The following is a 19,164-nucleotide window of genomic DNA, read 5'->3' on the forward strand; positions in this document are numbered from 1 at the left end:
CAAGTAGTTGTTGAGTAAATAAGCAGAGTGAATGAATGCCGTTATTTAAGTTTAGCACGCAATGCAGGCGTAAGAGGCGAGAAATAGCACCCCCCTACAAAATTCCTGGTTTATAATACTCGGAGTCTGCAAGCTCAAACATCTGCAACAGTTCAGTGGGATCGCCATTCTACGCTGCTAGTTGGATGCCACCATAAACAAAATTGAGAGCTGTGTTCAGCGAATGAGGCAGTAGCAGGAAACTCTCAATAAATGATGGGTTTACTCGCTTGCCTCTATAACCTATAGTTCTTTATAATACTTAGTGCTAATTTTATGAGGGGGACATAAATCATTTCGCGACAACTAGATTACACGCGTGCACAGCTTTTGAAGAACGTATTCATTAGCACTCTCTTGTTTTCAGCTTGCGCGTGCCTACTCGAAAGTGTCTCAGCTCATTCTGTGACACAACTGCACTCTCTGCTTTGTAACCACGAAACTTTTATTTTTTGTTTCAAAAGATACATGAAATGTTGGCGCTTTTACAAAGCAAAGAGTGTTTATTCGCGTGGATCTGAAAAGCACTGAAATCAAAGAATTCACACAAAAATAAATGAGCAGCAAGGCGAGCTTTATATAAAAGTACATTCACATAACAGCTTATATATCTGAATATAGGGTCTCATCCCTTATTGCTATAGCTCTCTCTCAATTTTACACGAAAACCAACGCGTACTTTTTGCTTGCGACAAGCATAATTACACGGGCGATTGTGAAACACTCGATTCTGATAAACAATTTCTACTTAGGTAATAAATACACGCAAAAGTAAGCATACCTCCCGATCGACGCAGCACGATGGACTTGGCGAACTTTAGTCTGAAGCATTTTATGCTCCGATCGACAATCTGATGTGTACTCAGGCGTCGGGCATTTGTTATTGCGTTCGGATAACGGTGCTGACGACGGATGTAATAATATTGCACCCCTTTACGAAAGTGCTCGACCATATTTTAAAATGTACAAAGTATTGCCGATAAAACTGTTATACAGACATAAGCTATGTCTAGAGATATTACACCAGTACAATCTAAATACATCGCTATTCTTGGACACATATTATGTTAAACAAACACCATACGAGCTGAGAAAGAGCCTAATATACAAATATAGATCACGCACGAACTACGGTGACCAATGATTAGCGTCACAAATTCCAAACATTCTAAACAAACACCCAACTATAGTACATTTACTGGAAGACGGAATTTCAGCTAGATCATTTACAAAAATAACGAAATAGTTTCTAGTGGATGAAAGCGATGCTTTTCTTGATTATTGAAGTTTGTAGTTAATGATGGTTTTGTATTCATTGCACCTTGTTCATTACTGTCCGTTTGCCTGTTGTTTATTATACTCTAATTTGTCTTGTACAGTAACTCGATTTCCTCGTCAAGATGTCTCTTGTTAATTTATTGAATAGAAAACATGCATTTGTTTGTATTTGCCACCACTCGAATAAGGACTGTTTATATTTCTATTCTTTTATTCAACACTTCTGACAGTTCCTGTTCGACTATGGTACCCGTGTAAGATAACACGTGATGTTGTAATTTTCTGGGTATTGTGCTTGCGGTATGTTTATGCTTTGCTGCCAGGGTGACGCGACCAAGTCAGGCATTTACTTAGCCTTTAGTCGTGTCCCCCAAGGCAATATTGTTGAATTTTGCCTTGAATGAAGCAAACCAAACCAAACAAAAAAAAACCATTCTAGCAGCCGGTATGGAAGTGGCTAATTACTTCGACTTTTTATTAACCATGGAAACTAGGGTCTTTCTAATTGGCACTTGCACGAGACCATAATGAGCACGTCATCCGGATTTGTCCCTGTCTGGTTGTTCTTGTGGCTCTACTTCTCTAGGGTGTGTTCTCCATTTGGTTTTGTGCCCATAGCACGGTTCCTCACATGTGGGCCCAAAGTACGCACAGCTGAACGAGCAATGCTTTTTATACTGCAACAGTTTTTCCTGGTAGTTTTGTTGAGACAGGTATACTTTTTTAACAAGTGCAACGGTACATAAGGAACTTCAGACACCATTCCTATTGTTCGTGGCCTACTCCTGAAAAAGAAATAAAGTTTTTAGGGTTTGGTGTTTTGAAACACAAAAGTAGAAAAAACAGCTACTTATCAATAAACATTTTCAGAAATTGCCGTGCCGTGCCTTCCCCTGGCGGCTCAGGGCTGGAGCAATATGGGAAAGCGTAGCGCCGGGCAGGCAGAGCAGACGATGCTTTCCCGCTTTCGCCTGCTTTTATTGATTGCCATGAGTAATTTTGGCTGGCGTAAGGTGCTGCTCTTGTGAAGAAACGGCTACTTTTGTGTGGTCCGACTTTTATGCACGCCAAATATGTTGTAGTGCTCGCGACATACAGCCAGACTCAACACAGAACATGTCGAAGAAGAAGAAAAGTGGCGTACAGACTTCCTCTGTTTTTGGGTGTCATATGACACGAAACACATCTGATGTTTAATTTCATTGCTCAGTGATACTTCAGGACTTGAATTTTTGTGATGCTGCAGCTACGTTTGATCTTTGTTAAGATATTTGAGTTCTCATTCGCTGTGATCATGGTACTGGGATTTTACATTTGAAGGAAGTTCTCCTACTCTATACCTTTCCCACTTATAAGCGAAATTATGGGGGCGATACCAATAAATGCCTCAGAAAGGAATCACAGGGTCCCTTGTGCATTCTGCCAAGACGACACGAAGATGAACGCAATCTCGTTTTTATTGCCAGTCGACGTGCAGATTATACCCCGCCAGTTCATGAGTGTCAGAAGGATGATGTCATGGTTGCGAATCCGTCTTGCATCGCGGCGAGAGCAGTGTTGTAGCTTCGGCGTGGGAAAGTGATGGTACGTGTGCATGAGTGGGCTGATTGCCCCTTTTGCACCCCGTGCCGAGGCCTTTGTCCACATCCACCCACACCACCTTTCGAAAAATTGCTGCACATGATGAGGATTTGCATTGTCTCCATGATCACACCACATTGACTAGTCTAGAATATCACGCAATGACGTGATCACGTGAAGTCACATGACGTTCAAATAATGTCACACTTTTTTGCGTTGTCTACATCATATATGTTGTCGTTAACCTGTGATGATTTCTTGGATCACTCGAAGTCGCCAACGCGTGACGCAAATGGTCAAGGTTAGCGTTTGATGAGACACCTACAGTTTTCGACTAAAAACTAAACATTTCTGTTGGTGGCTATGGCATCCTATGTCGGTGGCGTCAACAAGAGCGACGTGAAAATTATCGCGTGATCGTGCCACGATAGGGCGTCATCGTAACATCACGGATAACAGAATGTGTAAGGTCACACCTCTTGCACAATCTGCAACATTCTGGACTCTACACATAACGTGTAAAGTTCATAATGGTCTTTACACGACATCGTCGCTTTACAATGCCCGGGTGATTGGCCCACCAATCATGGAGTCCGAGAAATACAAGGCGAGGTGCTACATGTTTGGAATGGCTCCGCTTATTAAACTAGTGAAACGTCTTTTTAGGGCCAGAAAACCTTCGGATGGTTGTGGAAAGGGCCAATAAATTGACTGAATAAAAAGAAAGATGGCATACGCCTTTAAATTGTCTTGAGTGAATACTTAAAAAAAGAAAACTATGCAGTATATATTGCACTATTACTTAGTGTTTATTTTGCTGATAACTGCTTGGTTACGTTCAATTGTATCGGATCATTAGTCACCATAAACCTAGAGGCTTCACCTATTGTGGCTTCCAGTACCTAATTTTTTTACCGGGGCGAGGTTACTGTGTCAAAGCAAAGAGTGCTACTTATAGTTTGATTACGGATACAAAAGCGACACTCGCCGCCAGGTAACATTGCCAACTGATGTAAGCGCTGCTGCGGTATTCTATACATTTGCCACACTGAATGAGGCTTCCACTAATGGTTTTAAAGTGACAGTCTCTGTGTTATCTGCCTTAAAATGCTTTACTTATCAACGTGTTGTAGCTTGCACATACTGTGCCCAGACACTGCGTGTTTATTACCACCATGAGAACACCCTATTCTGCGAATCGTCTCCTTCTGAATACGCCTAAGGCGAGTCCTTCAGATGTTCTGTCGATGGCCGTTTTGTCCAAGGTGACAGAAACGGCTGTATGTTTTCCGTGGCTTGGAGAGCCATCTGCATCGAAAGGACCAATCACTAAATTAGCATAAACATAAACTGTATTGAAACAAGGGATCACAGGACCTGAAGCAGTGAAATGGAATATTGTGTAAACTGCACACGCTAACGCTCATTTTGTTATATATTTCTTCCCATTGTTAGATTGAGCATTCAGGTCTAAAATTTCTAAATTCTTAACGTGAACCACACAGAGACACCATGTTTTACGCTGTTTTACAAAAAGTACTGTGAAGTCAAACGTGCAGAATATTTGTACTTTATGAAGTGTGACATGGCGCTGTTATAACTACTTAATCTCCGCGCCCGACAGTACTCACTTTATGTTCACTCTATAGGCTTCGTGGAGCTAGTTTTTAGTATACTCTTAGTGCCCCAAGTTCCAAGTTTCTCAGGCACTACCTTCGTAACAGGCAAGTGAAATTCCGATCCACCAGCATATTGGGGCTCAAACCCATTTATAGGGGTCGTATTTTGACATTGATTATCATGCGCGAAGTGCCACGGTCTTGCACAACGTATCGCCCGGAAGCATATCACGAGTGACAGTGTCTATCATTAAGTAAGGCTGTACGGTCATGCAGAAAATAAAAGAAAAAATAAAAGCTCCCGCTACATGGAAATGCGACCAGCGAAGCGCACAGGCTCGCCTCGAAAGCCGAGTAATGTTTCCACTTCAATGGGCTCTTTCGCGGGTACGTTAGCATTTTCCCGGGTCTCTAATAAATCAAAAGCACTTACCGTTTGCTTACTTTATGTTGTTCTGCGTTGTGCCTCTCCTGAGAATGCAGATTGAAGCAGGGTTATCACTCGCGATACTCCCACAAGGATGCGTTCCTTTGCCCCCACGCAGAGGCAAACGAGGTGAGCCAATGCTTCCTTGAACAGACGTTACTCCGCCGGCGCTCCGACTTCCCATAGTGCATTGCGACCAGCGTAGGTGGCGCACGCCAATTTCTGGAAATGTTCATTACGTGCCACGAAAAACGGTCACTTTCTAAAGTGGGTAACGGTGACATTTTGAATACTACTATCGACACACATGCCCAATTTCTTAAATTAAGGAAAAGTTTTGTAATATCTATAACACGGTTTATCAGAGTACATAAATACTTTTGAAATATAGTGAGGTTTATTTTTTATTTGCCGTTAGATAATATTTTTGAACTTTCAATAATCATACGTTGTGATAGCTAGGCGATTGTGCAGTGTTGCGCTGTCAATCTCGAAAAAGATAAGTCGATTCCAGCCAACCACAACCATGCATCGAGAGCAAAAAAAAAACATGTTTCAGGTGGAAGCGTACGTTGAAAAACCCCCGTGGGGAAAATAATTCTGAATCCTTCGCATTATGGCGCGCCAGTTAATCCTCTGCTTTTTTACAAAATCTAGTCTTTAGGTTTCCCTGAATACTTTTTCTCACGGATGTCTAAACACTACTGTTCCATTTTAAGGCGGCTTATCTTGAAAGGAGCCGGCGCAAAATGCGATACGGTGAAAAAACAGTGAAAAGGTTCGGTTAATGCTCTTTTCATAATCTTCCTTAGAGGGCTTATTTTCTGGGCTGTTTATGTTAGTGAATTAATATTTTCTAACGCTATAAATAGCCGTGTAGAAGGCTACACAGAGCCAAGTTGAGACAGTTTTGTTCTTTAGGTTTTTCACCGGCGTATTGCTCGAACACAATTAGGATCAATCTCAGGATGAGAAATTTTCCACAAGGTTAACTCAACAAATGAACAAGCCAGTAAGTCCACAACACTAAGTCCACAACTGAAGTAGAAAAGTCTTGAGAAGTTTGTCTGACGTCACTGTGAGGTCATATGATTGTGTAATCACTTTGCCCCATGCTCATAAGCGGGCTGACTAGGGAGGACAGTCGGCGCAGAGACTGCAATACCCCAAATTCCAGAGGCTGTGCGAAACAACCGAAACAACCTACAAAGCTTGGATGCGATGGCATGAACAAAAAAAACACAAAAGCAATAGAAGTGGCTGAACTTGTTTGGTTCACTTTTGACACTTGCTTAACCCTTTAACGCCCGAATTATGAAAGCGCGGAACAAAACAAAAAATGGTTGTTGTTTTCAAGCATTAAATAGCGACTTTTAATCAATTCCGCTGGTAAATGATGTCAAATACGACTTTAAAGCACAGTTTTGGCTTTGTCGCAATATCTTGATGTGCAAGCAAAATGAAGGCCTACGAAAAATCTTGTGTGTTTACTCTTGAGGAGGTAAATGCCAAATAAACGAAATCATTGAAAATAGAGTTTAAGCTAAAGCTGCAGCACGTGCGACGCATGAGCTACAGAACAATTTGTTTTAGCATAGAATAGGTTAGACGAGAGATAGAAAGATATTTCATGTTGACTACCACTGAAACTTTCCGCGTGAGTACTTGACTAAGTGCGCTACGCACTTCATGACTTGCTTCATGAAGTTTTTTTTGTATGTCGTGAATTCGCGGCAGTAAATAATTAGGAGAACCATGTGACTTTTTTTTCTTCACGCTCGAAAGTCTGACGTTATAAATTTGTGAGCTACGGCTTTTAAATGCCTAATCCAACAGAAAACGAGACAATCTATAAAAGAAAAGTGACGTTTTGGCAGCATTTCGTTTATGTAATGAACGAAATCTTGTACTTAGAATAATAAACGTCAGGCGATGCAACGCGTCTGCACGCCTCGATCACGCGATAAAAAGTTTGAGTGGTGTTGTAGCCGGCGAGCAAGGCGACGCTGGACTCAGTTGGTGGCGAAGGTTTAATGTGTTAAGCAAGCGGCTCGCATGCCAATATAAGTACAGGCACATGACGTAGCCTGTGACGTCAGTACGGCGCGTCATACGTTGGCTACTACATCTCTTCCCCCTTTATTTACCAGCATAGCCAAAACGTTCGGGAGGCTTTCGAATTCTTGCGCTTCGTCGCAATTCAGGAGGCGCGACGTTTTCTTGGAAGCTGGCGTCAGGCGCCTGCTGTGATGGCAGTTCCGTCACGCTAGCTCGGTTAGGTGGCGGAAGTCGTTGCTCTGGTGCAGGCCCTTCCGGCGGCGATGCGGTGTCGCTGTCGCTTTGTGACAGAGTGGAACCCGGCTGTGCCATGCGGGTTTGCTCAGGAATCCACACGCTTCTGGGAAGAGTAGCAAGGCATGTGTTAGGAACAATATCGTCCGCATGCAGAAAGCGCTCGTGGTCTTCGATTCAAACTATGTATGTTCTTTTGCTAACTCGTCGCACAACTGTTCCTTCCAACCAACGTCGATCACTCGATCGGTTTTCTCGCACACGAACGTTGTCACCAACCTCGAACTCCCTCCATGAAGTATGGGTTTCCTGACCCTGTCTTCGAGCTATATTTGCTTCGGCACGTTTCGCTATCTCCGGATGCAAGATGCTCAGCCTCGTGCGTGGCCTCCATGAGAGAAACAGTTCGGCTGGCGTCTTACCGGTCGTCGAACACGGTGTGTTTCGGTAGGTGAACAGGAACTGGTCTACCCGATGTTGCATCGTCCGAGTAACTCCCATGTTCTGCTCGTCCCGTAGCTGTTTGATGAACCTTCGCTTGACGGTCTGGACAAGCCTCTCCGCCGTGCCATTTGAAGCTGGGTGGTAAGAAGGTGTCTTGGTGTGCTGCACTGCATTGGAGTTGAGAAAGTTTGTGAATTCAGCAGACACAAATTGCGGCCCATTGTCAGTCACAATTCTCTCGGGAAGCCCAAATGCAGCAAAAAGAGTGCGGAGTTTTTCAACTGTCACCTGTGCTGTAGTGTACTTCATGTGCAGAACATCCACCCACTTGGAGTGCGCATCGACAAGCACTAAAAACCAGTCGTTCTTGTAGTAGGCAAAATCCAGGTGAACTCTCTGCCACCTGTGGGTTGGCCATCCCCACGATAACATCGGCACGTGGGGCGCAGAGTTCTGCGTTAATGGCAAGTTGAACAACCTCTTACAGTTTCTTCAATGCGGTCGCACAACTTTGGCCTCCACACATGGCTTCTTGATAGCATTTTCATGCGAGTGATGCCTGGATGCCCTTCATGCAAAAGCGATAAGACCTCAGATTGTACCGCTTCAGGTAAAACAACTCGAGTTCCCCATGTTATGCAACCACAGTCTACCGACAGTTCGTCTTTCCGCGAGAACAATGGGGCTGCGTTGTCTTCTGACACGTACGATGGCCATTCATTCAAAACATACATCAGCACCTTAGACGAAACTGGGTCTTTTTGGGTTTCGTCACTGATCCTTTTCGCAGATAGTGGTATGGCTTCTACTGCTGAAAAGAAGTGAACGTAGTCGCTTTCGTCGGTGTCGTTCGGAAGCCGTAATCGCGATAACGCGTCCGCGTTTGCTATTTGCGCTCCCTGTCTGTACACCCATTTGTAGCGATATGCAGCTAGCACTAGCATCTAGCGCTGCATGTGTGCTGCTGCCATTTGCTGAATTGGCTTTGTTTGCCCCAGCAGTCCCTCCAGGGGACGGTGATCGGAATATTTGGTGAATTCACGGCCGTAAAGATACTTGCGAAATCGTTTGATTCCGAAAATCACAGCCAACGCTTCCTTTTCTATGTGTGCGTAGCCACTCTAGGCCTTGCTCAAAGTGCGTGACGCATAAGCTATCGGCCTTTCTTTCCCGTTCACGACATGAAACAACACTGCGCCAACCCCGTAAGGAGAGGCGTCGAAGACTAATTCAAAAGGCTTCTTTGTGTCATAGAATGTTAGCACGCTCGCTTGCGTAAGGAGGCTCTTACTCTCCGCGAAGGCTTTTCTTCTTTTGCGGACCAGACCCACTTTTTATCCTTCTGAAGCAGTGCATACAAAGGCTTTAGCCTCGAAGACATGTTTGACATGAACTTGGAGTAAAAATTATCATGCTGAGGTACGCTTTAAGCTCACTGATGTTCTTAGGTGTGGGTGCTTCCCTTAAGGCTTCAACCTTTTCGGCGCACGGGTGCACACCATTTTCGTCAATGATATTCCGAAGATATTTGACAGAATTAAAAAAAAACTTGCATTTTTCCTTTCTCACTTTTACGCCGTGGTCCATGAAAACCTGCAGGACTGCTTCCACTCGGGCCAGGCATTCGGTATTCGATGCTCCCGTGATGAGGACATCGTCGAGGTAGCATACCACTCCCGGTAGTCCTTTCGACAGCTCGTTCATGATTGCCTGGAAAACTGCAGGCGCACTTGAGATTCCGTCCGGCATTCGAACATACTGGAACAACCCCATGTGAGAGTGTATAGTCAGCAAAGGTCGCGAGTCAGGGTGCACCTCGATTTGCCGATATGCCGTCGAAAGGTCCAGAACGGTGAAAACCTCGCCCCCAGCCAGTGTCGTGAACAAATCCTCCACCGCGGGCAGTGGGTAATGGTCGGTCTTCACACATGGATTAACCGTCAATTTATAGTCTCCACACAATCGTACTGTGCCGTCTGGCTTGTGAACAGCTACCAGCGGCGTGGCCCAGTCGCTGCGGGTTACGGGCACCAGTACGCCCTCTTTTTGCAAGTTGCCTAGCTCATGCTCGACAGGTTCACGAATGGCATACGGCACATACCGCGCCTTGCAAAAGACTGGCATGCTTCCTTCCTTAAGCACCAGTTTTGCTTGGTAACCCTTTATCAACCCTAAACCAGGTGAAAAAACGCTGGCATACCTTGACAGGATGCTGTCAACAGACGGTTGTGCATGCACCTCGTGAATGCTGTTTAGGTCCAATCCGAGGTTCGCAATCCAGTCACGGCCTAGGAGTGCAGGCTTCTCTCCTGGTACCACGATGATTGGCAGGACTTTCCGCTGTCCCTTATAATCGACCAAAACCTCCGCTTTGCCCTTCACTTGTAGCGTCGCTCCGCCGTAAGTCTTGAGCTTCATCTCGCACTTCGCAAGCTGCGGCGGCTGCTTTAGCTGCCGGTAAACGCAATCCGGAACGAGTGATACGGCTGCGCCCGTATCTACTTGCATCTTCACAAGCTGGCCGGCTATCTGTACTTCAACTTCATATGGTTGTTCCGTGCCAACCAGATACACCCCGTGCAGCAGCAGCTCTGTGCCTCCGCTAGCTTCGTCACTCACGTTGTGGACGGTGCCAGGCGCCGGTTGCTTGCTTCTGCACATGCGCGCCAAATGTCCCACGCGCTTGCAAAGATGGCATTTGAGTTTACGATAACGGCAGCAACGGGCGTCATGCTCTTGACCGCATCGATAGCAGCTTTGCATGGAACTGTTCTTCGGCTTGCTGGCAAACTCCGATTCCTTCCTCGCCTTCTTTAGAGTGTGAATTTTGGCATCCGTATTCGCAGTTGGTCGGAATCCCCTCGACTCCCGCTCCGCTTGCTCAACGCTCTTAGCAAAAACGCAGGCCGATTTGAACGTCAGTTCCTTCCTCTTCAGTAAACCCGTCTGAATGGTGGAATTCCGTAACCTAGCGACGAACCGGTCCCGTAAAGCGTCGTCGAGAAATGCACCGTAGTTGCACTTGGCTGCCATGTGCTTCAGCGTGACTGCAAATGCCGCGACGGACTCCCCTTCTCCTTGGTACCTCCTGTTGAAATTGAAACGCTCCGCAATGACCTGACTTGAAGGCTTGTAGTGGCCACTCAGCACTTTCACCAAGTCCTCGAACGTCTTCTCTTCAGGTTTTGCAGGTAGAAGAAGGTCCTTGAGCGTCTTGTACGCTTTCTTTCTTATGGCAGAGATGAAGGCTGACTTTTTAGGTTCTTCGTCTTGTATGCCGGCTACTTTGCAATAGTGCCCAAACCGTTCTACACACGAAGCGAAATCTTCGTCTCCTTCTTCTATGAAGGCGTCAAATTCCCACATCTTCGCCATACGTTGCCTTTCGCCTTCCAGCTGTCGTTGCTCACAGGATCCGCCCCCGTCGTTCGGTTCAGCCTATCCCATCCTCGTCGCCATCTGTTGTAGCCGGCGAGCAAGGCGACGCTGGACTCAGTTGGTGGCAAAGGTTTAATGTCATAAGCAAGCGGCTCGCATGCCAATATAAGTACAGGCACAAGACGTAGCCTGTGACGTCCGTACGGCGCGTCATACGTTGGCTACTAATTCTTATTAGGGCTTTTTATTAAGGCTACTAAGGCTTATTATGAAGGCTACTAAGGCTCATTTTCTGGGCTGTTTATGTTAGTGAATTATTATTTTCTAACGCTATAGATAGCCGTGTAGAAGGCTACACAGAGCCAAGTTGAGACAGTTTTGTTCTTTAGGTTTTTCACCGGCGTATCGTTCGAACACAATTAGGATCAATCTCAGGATGAGAAATTTTCCACAAGGTTAACTCAACAAAGGAACAAGCCACTACACTAAGTCCAGAACTGAAGTAGAAAAGCCATGAGAAGTTTTGCTGACGTCACTGTGAGGTCATATGGATGTGTAATCACTTCGCCCCATGCTCATAAGCGGGCTGACTAGGGAGGACAGTCGGCGCAGGGACTGCAATACCCCAAATTCAAGAGGCTGTGCGAAACAACCGAAACAACCTACAAAGCTTGGATGCGATGGCATGAAGAAAAAAAACACAAAAGCAATAGAAGTGGCTGAACTTGTTTGGTTCACTTTTGACAATTGCTCAACCCTTTAACGCCCGAATTATGAAAGCGCGGAACAAAACAAAAATGATTTTCGTTTTCAAGCATTAAATAGCGACTTTTAATCAATTCCGCTGGTAGATGATGTCAAATACGACTTTAAAGCACAGTTTTGGTTTTGTCGCAATTTCTTGATGTGCAAGCAGAATGAAGACCTCGCGAAAAAAATTCTTCAGACCTACAAAAATTTTGTGTGTTTACTCTTGAGGAGCTACATGCCAAATAAACGAAATCATTGAAAATAGAGTTTAAGCTAAAGCTGCAGCACGTGCGACGCATGAGCTACAGAACAATTTGTTGTAGCAGAGAATAGGTTAGACGAGAGAGAGAAAGATATTTCATGTTGAATACCACTGAAACTTTCCGCGTGAGTACTTGATTAAGTGCGCTACGCACTTCATGACTTGCTTCATGAAGTTTTGTTTGTATGTCGTGAATTCGCGGCAGTAAATAATTAGGAGAACCATGTGACTTTTTTTCTTCACGCTCGAAAGTGTGACGTTATAAATTTGTGAGCTACGGCTTTTAAATGCCTAATCAAACAGAAAACGAGACAATTTATAAAAGAAAAGGGACGTTTTGGCAGCATTTCGTTTATGTAATGAACGGAATCTTCTACTTAGAATAAGAAACGTCAGGCGATGGAACGCGTCTGCACGCCTCGATCGCGCGATCAAAAGTTTGAGATGTATAAACTTTATGCTAGCGAAAAGTAAATAGTAAGTGGAAGCGACGCTTTTTGCACTGTAAAGAATTTATAATAAAGATATCAATCATGCTCGTAGGTACACAGCATGCTTAAATGAGGAGAACAATGAAGTACACAACAAAAGCGCTTCGTATGAAGCGTGAATCGTTGCCAACTGGATTGCCTTTGAGTTTTGCTTCGAAGATATGAATCTTTACTTTTTTTCTTTTTAAGTAATCATATTTGTTCATGTAGGCGAGGCTTTACAATAAATAAAGTACCTACTAGTATGGCCACTTACAGGTCACCGCTTGAATTTGAAGGCATCACCCTTATCATCCGATTTTCCCTTCATGATGATGATGCTTGCTGTTTTGCGGCGCAAGGGACAATTCACGGCCAAAGAGCGCCAGTTCATCTTACTAAAAATATGGACATTGATTGTGATAAGCGGCTGTATAAGGGCCATAAAATTCCTCGCGGTAAGGCGGGTAAGAACATACAAGTAATAAAATCATGACCATGCCGTGAAAGGTGTGTATGGTGTGAATAGATGACAAAAGTTGGGGATAATAAAAGACGATGGTGGATATGTATGGCATTAGCACATGTGCCTCACTCGTTCATACCCTTGCGTCCAAGGGCCGTGAGGCAAGTGCTTTCTTGTGTAGCCACCGCAGCGAAAACCTCTCTGGAGAGGTCGTGCTACGGAATGCCCGGGTATCTGATATGAAAACTATGAATTTCTTTTCAAAACGCTAACAATGATTTATGACTAAAAAGCGATTCCCTACCGATGAACATTGCAGGGTATAAAGGTATATGTTGTCGGTAGGGGAATGAAAAATGTTGTTTTCTCAGAGTTTCCAAGTGTTTGCACTGGATTAACATGTGAGAGACTGTTATTGCTTCACCACATCTGTCACACAATGGTGGATCGCCACCGGACAAAAGATATGTGTGTGTCGTGTATGTGTGTCCTATCCTGAGTCTCGTTAGTATTACCTCTGTATGACGCGATTTTGATATGTGCAGCCAACGACCAAGGTGTGGCTTAAGAATGTGTAGTTTGTCTTGTGTGTGTGTATTCTACTTGCTCTGCCAGTAGTCCCTGCGGTTTTGTTTGAGAGACGGCTTAAGATCAAGGGCCGGGATTGATATGTGTGTAGGGGCAGTGCTTTTGTGGACGGATGCAGCGAGCTGATCCGCCCTCACGTTGCTTTGAATCTCACGGTGCCCTGGCACCCAGCACACTACAACATGTTGTTTAAGTGTGTAGAGTGTGCACAAAATGGAGTAAAGTGAGACAAGGACTGGGTTTTTCGTTTTTTAAGAATGTGCAGAGCCGTTACCACACTGAGAGAGTCCGTATAAAATACTGCTTTTTGTATTTGTAATTGCTTGATGTGTTTAGCCACCACAAGTATCGCATAAGCTTCCGCTGTGAAGATACTTGTGCCTGGATGTAGAGGGCCAGCATCCGAAAAGGATGGACCGACAGCAGCGTAGGACACAGAGGAGTTAGACATGGAGGCATCTGTAAATAACTCAGGACGTGTGTATTTGTAATGAAGTTCCAGGAAGTATGTTCGGATATGGGCAATAGGCGCATGTTTTGTAACTTCTAGAAAAGACACATCGCAGTCTATAGTCTGCCATTTCCACGGTGGCGGGTATGCTACAGGAGCCATTAAACTATGTTCAAATGAGACTTCAGTTTCCTCAGCTAGACTCTTCAGGTGAACTGTGAAGGGCTGCCTCGTCGAAGCCTGTTTGGAAACAAAATTGAGCTTGACAAATCTTTATTAGTAGAGTATGAGGGGTGCTTCTTGTCTGCTTTCACCTAAAGAAAATAAACAAAGGACATGTAAGTTCTCTGCGGATGAAGCGACCACTCATTTGACTCAACAAAAAGGCTTTTTACGGGGCTGGTGCGAAAAGCACCCGTAGAAAGGCGGATGCCCAAATGGTGCATGGGGTCCAGCATCTTCAAAGCACTTAGAGTCGCAGACTGATAAACAACGGCCCCATTATCTAAGCGGGTGCAAATGAGGCTTCTATACAAGTTCATGAGACATTGCCTGTCACTACCAGGTAGTACGTGAGAACACTTTTAAAACATTCATGGCTTTTAAACATTTTGTTTTTAGATACTTGATGTGCGCTACGAAGGTCGACTTGTTGTCCAAGATTAATTTTAAAAATCTATGCTCCGCATTAACAGACAGATGTTGACCGTTCAGTTCAATGTCGGGTTCTGAGTGTATGCCTCTCTTTCGGGAGAACAAAATACACGTGCTTTTTTGTAGGTTCAGTCGGAATCCGTTTTCCTCTGCCCATTTGGAGACCTTGTTTAAGCCTAACTGAACCTGCCGCTCACACATTGCCAGATTGCAAGATCTAAAGCCAAGCTGGACGTCATCAACATATGTACAATAAAACATATAGCGAGGGATGGACAAGTGCAAGGAATTCATTTTGATGAGAAAAAGTCTGCAGGTAAGTACACCACCTTGTGGCACGCGTGTTTTCTGGAGAAATGTTTGAGAAAGAACCGTGCCCACTCGGACACGGAATGTCCTGTTTGATAGATAACTTTCGATTATGTGAAACATTCTTCCGCGCACGCCATTGTGGGACAGGTCTCTTAGAATTCCAAAATGCCATGTTGTATCATAAGCCTTTTCGATATCGAGTAATACAGAGAGAAAATGTTGTTTATGGACAAAGGCGTCCTTGATCTGCGCCTCGATACAAACAGGGTGGTCTGTGGTGAATCTACTTTCTCGAAAGCCGCACTGAAATGGGTCGAGCGAATTGTTTGTTTCAAGGAAATGTAAGAGTCGGCAGTTTATAATTTTTTCGAAGACTTTGCACAAGCAGCTTGTAAGTGCAATAGGCCTATAACTTGAAGGTAAAGAAGGGTCCTTGCCCTCTTTCAAAATGGGAATAATAATAGCCTCTTTCCAGGAGGTAGGGATAGTGCCAAAAAACTAGATAGCATTGTACAAAGTAAGGTTTTAGTGTTTCGATTGGTAGGTTTTTAACATTTCATACACCACATGGTCAGAACCTGGGGCAGAAGTACTGCAGGAGTTTAGAGATGTTCGCAGCTCAGCTAGACTGAAAGCTTGGTTATATGCCTCGTATCTAGTGCATTTGTGTTTGAGTTTCTGCTTTTCTATTCTTGTTCTGTATTTTTGGAAAGTGTCAGTAGAGTGGGATGAGCTGGACACCTGTTCGAAATGTGCACAGAGGAAGTTTGCCTGATCTTCCAAGGTATCACCCTGAGTGTTTACGAGTGGAAGTGTGTGTGCTTGTTTTCCTGCTATCCTACCGACCATGTTCCAGACTTTAGCCTCCTGTGTGTATGAATTGAATCCTGACAAAAACTTCTGCCAGCTTTCTTTTCTGGCCTGCCGATGCGTTCTTCTGCCTTGAGACTTTATTTTCTTGAAGGTGTCAAGATTTTCGGCTGTCGGTGAGTTCCGAAGCAGCCTCAAAGCTCTGTTTTGCTGTTTGCGCGCGTTTCGGCATTCAGAGTTCCACCATGGCACACGCCGTTTTCCAGGGTGTCTGTTTGTGGGATGCATTTTGTTGAAGCACCATTCAAAAACGCTGAGAAGTAGTTGACAGCAACATCAGTGTTCAAAGTACATATGTCATTCCATCCTAGACGAGCGATGGTATAAAACTGTTCCAAGTCGGCTCTGTTTATGAGCCACTTGGGAACACGTGGTGGACACTCAGTTACTGTAGCTGTGCTCAAAACTACGGGGAAGTGGTCACTTCCGTACAGATTACTGACGACTTTCCACTGGAGTAGAGGCACAAGAGACGGAGATACTATGCTTAGGTCTATGGAGGAGTAAGTGTTATTAGCGAGATTATAACAGGTTGGTTCTTTTCGATTTAGGAGACACGCGCTCGACGAGAGAAGGAACTGTTCAATCAGTCAACCTCGCACGTCATACCGAGAGCCACCCCTTAGCCTGCTATGCGCATTAAAGTCTCCAAAGAGAACATAAGGCTCCGAAAGTTCATCAATTAAAGAGTGTTAATCACGTTTTTGCAGCTGATAGCTAGGAGGAATGTAAATAGTGCAGATTGTGATCAGTTTATCAAAAAAGAACCGCTCGAACAGCCAATGCCTCAAGGGATGTTTGAAGTTGTAGGTGTGTGCATGCAGTTCCTTGATTCACTACGATGGCAACACCTCCGGATGATGTCATGGCATCAGCACGGCCCTTTCAGAAAGTAACGTATTTACGAAGAAAATTTGTGTTTTGAATTAAGGTGTGTTTCTTGTACACACAGAATTTTCGGTGAGTGTTCGTGTAAGAGTTCTTGGATGTCGTCAAGGTTTCTGAGAAGGCCCCTGACGTTCCATTGTATAATATGAGTGTTCATGGTGAATGTAAAGTTGTGCTGTGTGTACGAAAAGTGAGTGGCTGTTTAGACAGGGAGTTTGAGTTCACTTAACAGGGCCGTCACCAGGCCCTGTTATCTGCTTTTTTGTTTTCTTGGCGCGCTCCAAGGAGCCAGCCGCTCTTTCGGCACCAAGGGTACCGACGTATCCATTGCCTCCTCGAAGGCACTGGATGCCCACACGTGCAGGCTGTTAGTTCGAATTTCGGGCCTCCCCTGGTGAGGTGAGGCCTTGAGACCCGAGGACTCTGGAGTCTCCGGTCTCTGTTTGGGAGTAGGCGGTGTAGCCTGGGCTACAGCCGCCTTTGGGGGGAGGTGCCACAACCACCGGCTCGGTATGCGCGGGTTGTAGGAGTGGCGAGGGCTGGTGCGGCGGTGCCCCCTGACGCGCCGCATAGGCGTATGTAGGTCCATAAAATGGTGCTACTTTTCGCCGTGCTTTCTTAAATGAAATGTTCTCCTTCACCTTAAACGTAAATATTTCTTTTTCTTTATCCAGTATGTGCAGGAGCGTGAATATGTGGCATGGTTTCCTTCGCAGTTTACACACTGTGGCGGTTGTTTGCAGTTCTCAGACACGTGGCCTAGGACTCCACATTGTGCACAAGTCTGGCGACCACGACAGGTTTCAGAGCCATGACCATACCCCTGGCATTGGAAGCAACGACGAGGGTTTGGTATGTACGGCCTGATAGATGTCTTCGTATACCCTGTTTGAATAGATTCCGGTAGTTTACTGGATGCAAACGTGAGTATTAAGTGTTTTGTCGGTGTTTCTTTATTATCTCTTCTGATGATGATTCTCTGTACATTAGTGACATTTTGGCTCCTCCACACCTCCAAAAGTTCAGTCTCAGTTAGGTCAAGTAAGTTCATGTCAGATACCACTCCGCGAGTTGTGTTCATTGACCTATGCGGTGTTATGGTTATTGGTATGCCACCGAAATCTGAAAGAAGGTCTAACTTTTCTAATTGTTCTTTCTCACGTATTTTGAGGAGAAGTTCTCCGCTTGCCATTTTGGTTACCTTATATTCTGTGCCAAGAGTTTCGGTAAGACATCTAGCTACTAGAAAAGAAGAGACGGTCCTGGCTTGCTTTTCAGTTTTTTCACAGTGGATAACATGAAAGTGAGGATATGTTTCTTTTGGCTGGTTGAAAAAATTTATATCATCGGTGCGTACCCGCTTTGAGCCAGTACAATCAGACAGTAAGGGGAATGCTCTATGCATTCCTGTCTTATTTTTGTTCAGCAGCGTTGGCGGCCACCCACTACGATGCCCAACGAGGGGACGCTACAAGTTTGCGGATCCTGAAACCTGCAGAAGCCAGCCGTACAACGCCACTATAACCCGATGGGCCTAGACCAAGGTAAGCTATTTGCACAGGGTTAACCCTAGCTGGCAGGAAGTTTGGAAGTAAACAGAAGAGAGTAGAAGACAGGACAGATAAATAGTAAGAGATAAAGACGAAGATGTAGGGAAAGAGAGATAGGAAAAGGCGACATTCGATTTCCCCTGGGTGGGTCAGCCCAGGGGTGCCGTCTACGTGAAGCCGGGGCCAAAGGAGTGTGTTGCCCCTGCCAGGGGGCCTTAACGTTCCAATCACCCAGTGTCGGCTCAACCCCCAGGATTCCCTTTTCCCCGGACACGGCAAAGCCACGCAAGGCTAGGCGTGGGAGGGAGTTGAAACTCCCCGTTAGCTCGGGTCCAAGGTGTCACTACACACCAAACGCCTACTCGTGCAGGCGCCCCTGCGGGGGATTTTCCCTTCATCGAACCTGTCATGGAAGCACCAACAAATATTGTTTAGTGGGAAGCTGCATGGGGACATGGGTGACGTGAATTCTCATTACTCGAGCTAAAGTTGAGGAACTATTGATAGTCTCTTTAAGTCCCAATATTGCAATCAGAAACCTGCCGAGTTCTGCTTTTGGAACGCCAGTGTAAAAGTAGGTGCCAAAAATAGGTTTTACATTAGTGTTATTTATTATACCCTATATCATCTATTCCTCCTAATACTAGGACCGATGCAACAACGAAATGTGAATTTATAGAGAGAACAAAGATATACAAACACAAAAGAGTACGCCTAAATATGTCGGCCCTTCTATATACGAGAGTGCGCTCGAGTTGTTGCTGATAAGAAGGACGCAGTGTGTACGCACCAGAAGTGAACAACACGCATAATTCGTAAGTAATATTGCTACTTTACACTTCCCG

At 45.0% G+C, this 19,164-nt stretch overlaps 2 protein-coding genes across 2 annotated transcripts; both read right to left on the reverse strand.

Moving 5' to 3' along the window:
- Window positions 1-3,856: 3,856 nt before the first annotated feature.
- Window positions 3,857-10,234, reverse strand: LOC142767035 (uncharacterized). The gene is made up of 3 exons (XM_075868250.1): window positions 9,881-10,234; window positions 4,951-5,166; window positions 3,857-4,206 (listed from the first exon to the last, which is right to left on the reverse strand). Exons 1-2 carry the CDS (start codon window positions 10,186-10,188, stop codon window positions 5,016-5,018), a joined length of 459 nt encoding a protein of 152 aa, XP_075724365.1. The 5' UTR covers window positions 10,189-10,234; the 3' UTR covers window positions 3,857-4,206; window positions 4,951-5,015.
- A 61-nt stretch (window positions 10,235-10,295) lies between these two features.
- On the reverse strand, window positions 10,296-11,046 carry LOC142767826 (uncharacterized). Its single transcript, XM_075870064.1, has 2 exons — window positions 10,389-11,046; window positions 10,296-10,333 (listed from the first exon to the last, which is right to left on the reverse strand). The coding sequence occupies exons 1-2, from the start codon at window positions 11,044-11,046 to the stop codon at window positions 10,296-10,298; spliced, it is 696 nt and encodes a 231-aa protein (XP_075726179.1).
- Window positions 11,047-19,164: the final 8,118 nt, after the last annotated feature.

The sequence above is a fragment of the Rhipicephalus microplus genome, chromosome 7 (genome assembly GCF_043290135.1).
Source record: "Rhipicephalus microplus isolate Deutch F79 chromosome 7, USDA_Rmic, whole genome shotgun sequence".
Taxonomy (NCBI): domain Eukaryota; kingdom Metazoa; phylum Arthropoda; class Arachnida; order Ixodida; family Ixodidae; genus Rhipicephalus; species Rhipicephalus microplus.